The sequence below is a fragment of the Lissotriton helveticus genome, chromosome 7, assembly GCF_964261635.1.
Source record: "Lissotriton helveticus chromosome 7, aLisHel1.1, whole genome shotgun sequence".
Lineage (NCBI taxonomy): Eukaryota > Metazoa > Chordata > Amphibia > Caudata > Salamandridae > Lissotriton > Lissotriton helveticus.
The window spans coordinates 1,070,146,377-1,070,158,239 of record NC_136068.1 but is presented as its reverse complement, the minus strand read 5'-3'; the positions used below and the strand labels follow the sequence as shown (position 1 = coordinate 1,070,158,239).

General features: G+C 50.9%; 1 protein-coding gene across 1 annotated transcript in view; it reads left to right on the top strand.

Moving 5' to 3' along the window:
* Positions 1-1,386: 1,386 nt before the first annotated feature.
* The window catches only part of CBX8 (chromobox 8), a 184,996-nt gene continuing 174,519 nt past the window's right edge, over positions 1,387-11,863 (top strand). The window contains exons 1-2 of the mRNA XM_078654022.1: positions 1,387-1,564; positions 2,971-3,014. Of these exons, the coding sequence (XP_078510148.1) occupies positions 1,496-1,564; positions 2,971-3,014 (113 nt within the window). The 5' untranslated portion in view covers positions 1,387-1,495. The remainder of the gene's footprint in view (positions 1,565-2,970; positions 3,015-11,863) is intronic.

Sequence of the window (11,863 nt, the reverse complement as noted above, 5' to 3'; positions counted from 1 at the left end):
TACCCCTACACCAACACCGACGTATACAAACATAGGTGAAGAATATTACAGAGAAGTTGAGGAATATATGCGGGCTCCTACGGAATAGTTATGAATATGGCAGTATTACGGGCAGTTGGATCTTGAAGAGACAGCTGATTTATGAAAGTGTTATACTATTTGCAGCTGCGATAAATCGGGGCTAGCTGGGTGTATAATGGCTCAACTATGACACACTCGTGATGCATTATCGGACTCTTACGTTATGATTAAATTATTTTATAGGATGCTGGAATATATATGAGATGTTTTGTGGGACAGTATGAGTGCATGGTAGAGAAGATTGACTTGCATAACTTAAGTCTATATGAGGCATGTAGGGTATATAAAGTTGATGTATATTATACGGTTGTGATGTAAAAGATGAAGAGTATTTTGGAACAGCCAGGCTGGTTGAGGTGTATGTGGCGGCGGTGTGCTTTTTGAGGGGCATAATAGGCACGTTAGGGCATTAATGAGGCGTGAACCTCCTATTCATCGGTATTTGGCGGCAGTCTCTGAGCTACATAACGAACTTTGCAATTAAACATGACAACTGTTGATAGCTGAGGTGTAGGAAGCACGACTGGAAAGAAGCAACCAATGAATACATGACGTGTATAATGGGAATCAAAGTAACCATAGGTGTATTTAGCAAATTTGGGGTATGTAGGCGGCGATTAAAACATTAAGTGTGGTGTACTGAGCAGTCGGGGTATATCACATACATAGTGTAACTGGCAGATATTGTGGTTGCCTAACGTATACATTAGGTGTACAGTGAGCAGCTGATGTGCATGGACTGTATCTGGGTTATGGCCAGTCAAGACTGTGGTATTCCATATCTCTGACAAAGACCTTCACTGGATTGTTAATTGGTTAACTAAGAAGTGCACTGGCTGCACTGTAGGAGTATCCATTCAATGAGCTGACTCTATGTTTCAATCTGCAACAAATATTTTTACAGTGGTTCAAACATGAGAAAAAATAACTAGATGTAGTATGCGCTTGCTTAATGTGTGTGAACTTAGAATGCCTTAGATCTTATGGGCAACTAAGATATAGTGGATATGCACTGTACAGCAGTCGAGTATAACACAAATTAAGCTCGATTTTAGCCTCCAATTTACCCTCCCTGCAGGCTCGTTGACAGACGAGGATTTGCTGTTCAGTGAGCCCCTGGTAAGTCCTTCTTCTACTTCTCCTGTATGAGTCGTTCGGCTACGTCACTTCCGGCTTGAGGCCCGGTCCACGAAGTCCAACTACCACGCCCCCTCAGAGAAAGCTTATTGGTAGGCAGGTCACGTAGCAACACTCTGGGGCAGGGGAGGGGCGGTACTGGCGTTCCAGCCAATGGAGGTGCAGCGGAATATTCCACGGAGCTCAGCCCTTAGCAACGGCGCTGACAACGACAGTTACGTCACGAGAGTATTATGGGCTGCCTGGGCCACTGACGGGTGTAGGGAACGGGGCGGACATGGAGCTCTCGGCTGTAGGAGAGCGAGTGTTTGCTGCGGAGGCACTACTCAAGCGTCGGGTGCGGAAGGTGAGGGAAGGGTATATGGGTATTAGGAGAGGACCCGTAAGGTAAGGCCAGTGTATACTAGGTCTGTCAGTGGGCGTACAAGGTGGTCTTAATACCGAAGTGTCAGTAAGAGGTGGTTCTGGGGGAGGGACATGCTGCAAAACTGTCAGACGCGTATGCATGTATGAGCGATGGTGGTTGCACACACATGCGATGTATTGAGATATTGGGGTGCATGTGCGTGTACGGAGGGTATGGTCTTCACGGTCTGGAGACGGAACTTATTGGTTGCATGCGCTGGAGGTACGGACGGTGTAGGGCTGTGGTACGGAGGTATTTGGTACAAGGAAATAATGCTGTTCGCATTAAGTTCTTGAGGTTCACGATCTTTAAGTGTCGTGAGGATTATGGACCAAAGGTGTCGCTGAGATGAATGGAAAGGACTTGTGCTTGCACAGGGCAGGACTGGCCTTTTATCCCACAGAGCATTTCGCCGGTGGACCGGGGCGCTGTTTGTGCCTCTGCCACTTTCCCCCAATCCCCGATATAATTCTCAAGAGCCACATAGGGTTCAAGGGAGAGAGAATAAGAGACCAGAGAAAGAGGATGGATGGGCGAAATCGATAACTTGAGGAGAAGAATGGAGAGTTGATAGTTTGAGCATTTTTGTCAGGTTTATTTCTGGTTCCTTCGCATGCACTGGCGGTGTCATGGTGATGCATTCAGAGATGGGGCTTTGGGGGCTAGTGCATTGAGTCGAACATGCATGCAGTGGTAAGGGCTGGTCCGGTCAAACCACTGGACTGCGAATTGGGACTGTTTGGGTCATGTGGCTATTGAAGAGGGTTCTAGTATGCAGGTTGGGTAGCATGAACTGGGAAAGTTAAGATCAGTGAACTTAGATTAGCAAGAAGCGTAACGAAGAGGCGAAATTGGTTCTATTTACCGAGGGCCAACGTTGGGAGCTGAGAACAAGGCAGAGAGCAAACAGCGAGGTGACAGGGTTGGCACACGCTAAGGCAGCGCGAGACTGCGTGCATTCACTGAATTTCTCTGAGAGCGAAATTGATTTCGTGCACTGGCGATTGTGCAGTTGAGGTGTTATGGTGAACATGGATATGATATACAGCTATATAGTGTGGGAGAAGATTGATCCAGCCCTTGGATGTGTCGGGAGGATGCATTTACTGAATAGGAGATATTGGCGGTATGGCCTAGAAAACTTGAATGGGAGGCTATACTGTATACATTGTTACGTCGTATATACAAACACCAGAGAACCGAACTTTAATGCATGCCTTGAAGTTGGTTGTATGTGCTGGGGTTTTCTGGGTGGGTCATTGCATTAAGGAACCAGCTTGCGTGCATGCTCTAAGGGATTATGTGTTGCACGTTATGCATCCTGTACTCTTGTTATCCTTTTCTAGGGGCGAATGGAGTACCTGGTGAAGTGGAAGGGCTGGTCTCAGAAGTAAGTAACCAATATGACTCGTTTAACGCCACTTACTCACTCGCCACTCTGTGAAGGAAATCTCAGAACCATTTGAAAAGTTAGTGCCTTCGACCAAATATTAACACCCCCCCCCCCCCCACACACACACACAAATCGTCCTTTCTTCCGACAGTGTGTGGGACCGGTGGATGAATCATGTCTTCTCACGTTCCAGCTGAGAATGCCCCATTTGCTGGGCCTGTTTGCTGAGAGGCACACTGGTAGTGTGTTGTACCTTCCACCACCCAGACCTTTAAGCCAACAACATATTCAGTAATTTGAAGTGGGTATTGACAGCTGGGGAAAAGACAATTACATGATTGTTTGATAGACTGCAAAGGCACAGTGGGGATCCTGCGTAGGTTTTTTTTTTAACTTGGATTATACCCGCCTAGACGTTGTGCTCTAGATCTTATTATCTTGTACTCCACCTTGCTGTTCTTCCCCGTAGTTTTTTTCCCGCCTTTTATGCTTGTGAAACTGGTATACAAGACTATATATTTACTGTTTTCTTTTCGCTCTATTATTGCATTGCACCACACTGTCTATGTGATTATGATTTGTCACTGACTCAGTGTTGCACCATATAAACTTGCAATATATACTACGATGTCCACTGGTGACAGCAACCAGGCGTTTATCAAACAACATGTAATTTAGTAGATCTGTGTATCTGACTGGGAGTTGGGATACTTTGTGTTTTGTAATACTGCTCATTGGAATGATCATAATCTTTTTCCACATCCGGGTACACCCATAATCACGCAACCTGCTGCATATCTTTTGTACCTTTTCCCTTCTTTCACTAAAAAATTAAAAAAAACATCTTTAGAATGCAAACCGCTGAGCCTGCTTCAGGCGAGGTCGCCCCCACACACCGCTGCTCCTGCCCGCTGACTGCCGGTGCTCTGCTCTGCTGCCTTCGTTTTGCCTCATGTGCCCCTGTGCTAATCCCTCCTCCCCCATCTGCTGCCTTCGTTTTATCCCTCTGTGTATCCCTCTCCCCATCTGCTGCCTTCGTTTTTTTCCTTCTGGGTATTCCTTTCCCCCCATCTGCTGCCTTCGTTTTTTTCCTTCTGGGTATTCCTTTCCCCCCATCTGCTGCCTTCGTTTTTTTCTCTGTGCTTTCCTTTCCCCCTTCTGCTGCCCTCCCCCTACCTGTGTGCTGCTCTCCTCAGCCGGACGACCCACCCGCGGACCTCCTTCCCGCCACAGACCCCGGCGACTCCGCGCCCTCTTGCCCATTGGCCGCCCCGCTCCCGCCACCCAGCTGACCCGCCCTCCCGGTTCCTTACTTATGACGCCCCCTGAGCGACCGCGCAGCGGACGCGCGCAGCGGGAGCACCGAATGAGCGCCGAAGGTGCGCCAAAGGTAAGCCCGTCCGCGCCCGTCCGCACCTGTACCGCGCCCAGTGCCAGGACCCCTGGCCCCCGCAGACACCAGCCCACCCGCCGGACCTACGACGCCACCGAACTCAACGCACTCAACACTGGCCGATCCCCGGGATGCTACTGAGCCACCCCAAGACGCACCCACAGACCCTTCAGCTGCCACTCGTGCAAGTTCACCTGCAACCGGACCTGCACCACACCACCACCCAACAAGCCGAACACCAGCAGCAACCACCTAAAGTGCATCCTGCTCAACACCCGCTCCGTCCACAGACACACCATCGAACTCTGGAACCTCCTCGACACTACATCTCCAGACGGTGCCTTCCTCACGGAAACCTGGATGAACGCCTCCTCAGCACCCGACATCGCCATCCCGGACGGATACAAGATCATCAGGAGGGACCGCGCCAACCAGACGGGAGGAGGCATCGCCATCATCCACAAGAACACCATCCGCATCACAACCAACACCGACGACACCCTCACATCCGCCGAACACCTGCACTTCCAGATCCACAACGACCCCAAGACCACCCTCAAAGGCACCCTCATCTACAGACCCCCGGGACCTCTAACACAATTCAGCGAGGACATCGCCGACTTCATCAGCCCGCACGCCCTCCCCTCCGCTGACTACATCCTCCTCGGGGACCTCAACTTCCACTTGGAGAACAACAACGACCGCAACACCGCCATCCTGCTGGGCAACCTCGCCAACCTCGGGCTCAAGCAGCTGGTGACCACCCCCACCCACCACGCCGGACACACACTTGACGCCGTCTTCTCATCCAGCAAGGACATCGTCTTCAGCCACGCCACCGGACTCCACTGGACGGACCACAGTTGCGTCCACTTCAGCTTCAGAAGAACCACGATCCACCACCACCAGCAACAGGTTGCACGCAGAAGCTGGAACAAGATCACAGCCGACCAGCTCACCGCATCCCTGAGCCAGCACCCACCCACCAGCTCAGCGAACCCCAGCCAGGCCGCCAACAACCTCACGAAGTGGATCAGCAACTGCGCAGACGACCTCGCCCCACTGAGGACCCCTCCCAGCAGACCCAGCAGCAAGAAAGCATCCTGGTTCACCGACGAACTAAAGAGCTCCAAGAAGAACTGCCGTGCCCTCGAGAAAGCATGGCGCAAAGACCCGACACCAGTCAACATGACCACCCTCAAGCTCGCCACCCGAAAACACCACCATCTGATCCACGCCACCAAGAAAACTGCATTCAAGGCAAGACTGGACAACAACGCACACAACAGCAAGGAACTCTTCAACATCGTCAAAGAGCTCTCCAACCCCAACGCCGGAAACAACAACATCACCCCATCTCAAGACCTCTGCAACTCCCTCGCCTCCTTCTTCCACAACAAGATCGCAGACATACATAACAGCTTCAGCACTCAACCGACGCTCCCCACGACCGCACCAACACCCCCCACCACCACCGTCTGCGCCTGGACCCCGATCAGCACCGAAGACACCATCCGCATGATGAACTCCATCCACTCCGGATCTCCAACCGACCCCTGCCCTCACCACGTCTTCAACAAAGCTGACGCTGTCATTGCACCCCATCTACGGGACATCATCAACACCTCCTTTGACACCGCCACCTTCCCAGAGAGCTGGAAGCACGCCGAACTCAGCGCTCTACTGAAGAAACCATCAGCGGACCCCACCAAACTCAAAAACTACCGCCCCATCTCGCTCCTCCCGTTTCCGGCCAAAGTCATCGAGAAGACCGTCAACAAGCAGCTGGCCGCCTTTCTCGAGACGAACGGATCCCTCGACCTCTCGCAGTCTGGCTTCCGGGCCAACCACAGCACCGAGACCGCCCTCATCGCAGCCACGGACGACATCCGAGCCCTACTGGACAACGGGGAAACAGTGGCCCTCATCCTCCTGGACCTCTCCGCGGCATTCGACACCGTCTGCCACCGCACCCTAGTGCAGCGCCTCAGCAACGTCGGAATCCAGGAGAAGGCACTAGAATGGATCATCTCCTTCCTTGCCGGAAGGACACAGAGAGTCGCCTACCCCTGTTCAGATCAGAAGCCACCGAAATCATCTGCGGCGTTCCTCAAGGCTCATCGCTCAGCCCCACCCTCTTCAATGTCTACATGAGCCCCCTGGCGGCCATCGCACGACAACACAACCTCAACATCATCTCCTACGCCAACGACACCCAGCTGATCCTCTCCCTCACCAACGACCCCGCCACCGCCAGAACCAACCTACACGAAGGGATGAAAGACGTAGCCGAGTGGATGATGAACAGCCGCCTGAAACTGAACTCAGACAAGACGGAAGTTCTCATCCTGGGCTCCTCGCCCTCCGCCTGGGACGAATCCTGGTGGCCCCCCGCCCTGGGCTGCGCGCCCAAACCAACAGACCACGCACGCAACCTGGGATTCATCCTGGACTCCTCCCTCTCCATGACCAGACTAGTCAACGCCGTCTCCTCGTCTTGCTTCAACATCCTACGCATGCTACGTAAGATCTTCCGGTGGATCCCCACCGAGACCAGGAAGACGGTCACCCAAGCCCTCGTCACCAGCCGACTGGACTACGGCAACGCCCTCTACGCCGGAACCACCGCCAAGCTCCAGAAGAGACTCCAACGGATCCAGAACGCCTCAGCAAGACTCATCCTCGACATCCCCCGACAGTCACATCTCCGGACACCTGAGAGACCTGCACTGGCTCCCGGTCAACAAGAGAATCACCTTCCGTCTCCTCGCCCACGCACACAAAGCCCTGCACAACCAAGGCCCAAGATACCTCAACAGCCGCCTCAACTTCTACACTCCCACTCGCCAGCTTCGATCGACCAGCCTCGCCCTCGCCGCCGTCCCCCGCATCCGAAGAGCCACCACAGGACGAAGATCCTTCTCCTTCCTGGCCGCCAAGACCTGGAACTCCCTCCCGACCCACCTCCGCCTGACCCAAGACCACCTCGCCTTCAGGAAGCAGCTCAAGACCTGGCTGTTCGAGCAGTAGCAGACCCCCCTCCCCCAAGCGCCTTGAGACCCTCCGGGTGAGTAGTGCGCTATATAAATGTTGTTGATTGATTGATTGATTGAATCTAAATATATTTCTATTGGTAATAACAGTAAGCCTAATAATGATATGTTTTGCTGATGGAATCCTTGAATTCTTATGATTTTCAGCATTGACCAATTTATATATTTTTCCTTTTCTGTGTATATAACCAAAATACTTAATCTGAATTTGTATTTGCTGTTTTTTCTTTCCCTGCAAATAAAAAAAAAAAAAAAAAAAAATAACAGTAAGCCTAAATATATAGGAAACCTGGCAAAGTTGGGCATCTCGAAACGTTTAGGTATTTCCTTACTATTCTGGCTATACAATAAAGAATATATACCAATCTTATGCCCATCTTAAATTCAGACTTTAACATTTAGAATGTTATAGTTTTCTAAACGTGATTATTACAAAAAATCAACATGTCAGATACTCAAGACTTTATGTCGCTTCTGTGTAGCTATCATGTAGCCAATTGTATCTCCAGAATCTATTGTTTTCTTCTTCTTTTTTTTTTTTCCAGCAAATTTTATTACCTTTGATCACAAAAGGCAGGTTCAGTCATATCGATATTTCAGGTCCCAGCAACGCAGGCTGGGAAATAATGATTTGGTCAATCATGTGACGGACAGGTTACAACCGGATCCACTACACAGCACCAATCACACTCGCACCCCAAAACAATGCTGTTGCTCAACTATAGTTGCACATTCCAGCCATGAAGTCCAGCCCAAAATTCGGAAAGTGAAGGACAATTCCGTACCATATGATACATTTATGCACCCAGCTCGCCACATTTATTGCATGTTGCCCTGACAGTCCTGTAGTATCTATTTAACCTGCCGGGATGTAAAATAGCCTCTTTGGAGGAAAAAAGAGTTAATTAGCTTGAACATGGCAATTCTAGACACTTTTGGAACATGTTCTAGAATTTTCGACCAGTCAGCCTCTGGGATTGAAGCTCCCAAATCCTCCCCCCTACTTCTTCTGGAGGTCTGTCGGAGGAATGACAATATCTGCTCTAAGAGCCCAATAGAAGCATGTAACCACCCTTTGACGCCCTGTGGCGGAGCAAATAAGCTGACAGCTCTTATGAGTAAGGGGCTCAGTCGTCCTAGCTCCTCAATGTCTCTTAGCCGTTGTAACTACAACCCTATGCAATAAGAAATGCACCCCAGCGAGTCCTAACTCCTGGTATAGGTCCTCAAGCTGGAGTAACTCCCCGGTACCAAAAAGATTTCCTACCTGGGTGAGACGAACAGCTGCCCACTAGGGACCCCCTGCCATTCGCCACCCCGTACACCAGCCCCAGCCATTGCAACGGTATGTCAGTAGAGTACGGGCATTGTGTATGGCTCGGCCCCTGTGTCTCCAGAGCGGCGCGGCTCGGTCCCTGTGTAGGGTGACCAACCGTCCGTAAATTTCACGGACAGTCCGTAATTTTGGCTGTCTGTCCGTTGTCCGTGAAGGATTCTTTAACGGACGCCATTTGTCCGTAATTTTAACCCGGCACAGCTTCCACCCACCTCCCTTCTTGACTCTGATGCTGTTCCAAAGCTCAGACACCCGGCAGCATTGGAGCGTCACAGCGGGATGGCAACCCTCACACCTTCAGCCCGTGATGAGCTGTTAGGAGGTGCTTCGAAGGTGATTGAGAGGGAGGGGCTGCAACTTCAGGAGCAGTGACATCTATTCAGATCCAAACAGCCCTGAATGTGTCATGTCTCGGCAATTTAGAGGGGCTTCACACATTCCATTTCTACCCAGGGCCCCAAACATCCTAGAACCGCCCCGATTACACCAAGGCAGAGCTTAATTACTGTCACTAAATTGTAAGCAAACCTTGGTTCTTCAAACATGCAGTCTATAATGTAATAAAATAAAGAAATGGCACAATCGCACCCACACTGATTAACAAAATATGGAGGACAATCAGTTAAACCAGTTCTCTTAGAGTATCTCCTGTAAGTACTGTACATCACAGTGGGGGATGGCATTTTGGACAGAGAGCCTGTCTTCGTTGTCTTGTGCAGGAGGGGGCAAGGAGCCCAAGATGATACTAGAATACTGCATGCCCACCCCTGTGCCCACCCTGGTGGATCCTGTTCCCTCTCCTGTGATGGCTCCTGCAATCCCCTCAGTGATGGCTCCTGTCCCCCCATGTGGTGGCTCCAGTCCACCCCCCCTGCCTGTGATGGCTCCTGTCCCCTCATGTTGTGGCTCCAGTCCACCCCCGCCTGTGATGGCTCTTGTCCCCCCCTGTGGTGGATCCTGTCTCCGCCCTGGGTGGCTTCTGTCCCAGTCCTGGAACGGCCCCTGCAGCAAGGGTGGAGTTCTTGATGGGCCTCTTCTCAAAAGGGCTCAGCTCAAAATAATATGGAAAGGTGGGCAAGTAAGTAAGTGAATGGGATGGGTGGATGGCTTGATGAATTAGTGAAAGGGTTAATGGATGAATGAAAAATTGAATAAATGGATAATGAGAGAGGATGGATGGATTGATGAGTGAGGGGAAGGATGGATGAGAGAAAATGTAAATAGCTGGATGTATGGGTGAAAGGGTAGCTGGATGATGGATGAGGGGAAGGATGGATGGATGGATTATGAGTGGGTGGGTGAAAGGATGGATGAGTGGGTGGGTGGATGGTGGGTGGGTGAAAGGATGGATGAGTGGATTGGATGGTGGGTGGGTGAAAAGATGGATGGGTGGGTGGATGGTGGGTGGGTGGATGGTTGGGTGGATGGTGGGTGGGTGGGTGGATGAGTGAAATGATGGATGGATTGATGGATTGATAAGTGCAAGGGTGAATGAATGAACGTATGAGTGAAAGGGTGGATGTAAGGATGGATGTGTGAGTAAAAGGGAGGGTAGATGGACAAAAGGATGAATAGATGTGTGAAGGAGTGAAATGATAGATGGATGAGTGATTGGGTCAATGGATGGATTCATGAGTGAATGAGTAGATGGATGGGTGGGTGGGTGGATGGATGGATGGATGGAAGGAAGGATGGCTAAGTGAAAGGGTCGATGGAGCGAGAAAGGGAGGATGGATGATGACTAAAAAGAGTGGATGGGTGGAAGGATTAGTAAGTGAAAGGATGGCTGGGTTGGTGAAAGGGTAAATGGCTGGATGGATGAGTGAATGGATGGATGGGATGAAGAGTGGATGGATAAGTGTACAGATGGATTGGGTGAAAGGGTGGATGGATGGATAATGGATGGATGAGTGAAAGGATGGATGAAGGGATGGATGAGTGAAATGATAGATGGAAGGATACATGATGGATAGGTTTGCAAATGGTTGAATATGTTTGGAAATGGCTGGGCTTAATTTTATACTATTGCGCGACCTCTGATGTGTCTGTAAAACGTACCTATTGTCCTGAAGGTTTGTCCTGAATTTTGACCTCCTGTCCTGAATTTGTGTCCTGAATTTTGACCCTTTGTCCTGAATTGTTACCCTCACCGTCCTGAATTTGCACCAATGCCAGTTGCTCACCCTATCCCTGTGTCTCCAGAGCTGGGCAGCTCGGCCCCTGCGTCGCGGTCACGGCCTGCCCACGGAGCCTTCGAGACCCGAATTCGGGCCCCCGGGGCTGGGACAGCCGCTAGTTTGAGGTCCACAGCGAGGTCCACAGCGTCAGCGACGCACCCAGGCCAACTAGTAAGCACACCGCTCGCGCTGAGGGGGCAAACTCTCCCTGTGCCACCTCTGAGGCATTCGCGCGGGTTGGGAGTGATCACCCTGCTCCTCCCCGCGATGTGTTTGCCGGTCTGCTGGCTACGCGGCTGAATCCTTCACACCCGGGCGACACAACATGAACAACGGAGCCACCGTGCAGGAGCCTCGCAGATGGGAGACAACTTGGACTGACCCGGCACAAATGATCGTTGGGGGCGACCCGCCCCCCTGTGGAGAGACTCTTAATAACGCGGAAAACTCCTTTTGTGTGAGCCGGATGTCCCACCGCAAAGGAATAGTGAGAATAGGGAAAGCATGGTGAATCGGCATCCTCGATCCCACGAAAACAGTGCCCCGCACGCCTCAAGGGGTCCTGACGCTATAACTCAAACAAATGAGCCTGCTCCAGAAGCAGCCTCAGCCATTTCCTCAGGATCGAGGTATTTGTAAATACGTGCAATTGACTTTAATTATTTTGACTTTGAATATCTTGCTTTCATTTCTCTGTTTATATCTGCTCGTTTTTGACCCTCCCCTACATCTCCACCTCCAGACTACTTCTCCACTAGCAGACTAGTGTTTTTCTCACTTCCCCAAAATGGACGATGGCTTTTAATGCTGGGCCTGGTTGCTGAGAGGCACACTGGTAATGTCTTGTACCTTCCACTACCCAGACCTTTAAGCCAACAACATATTCA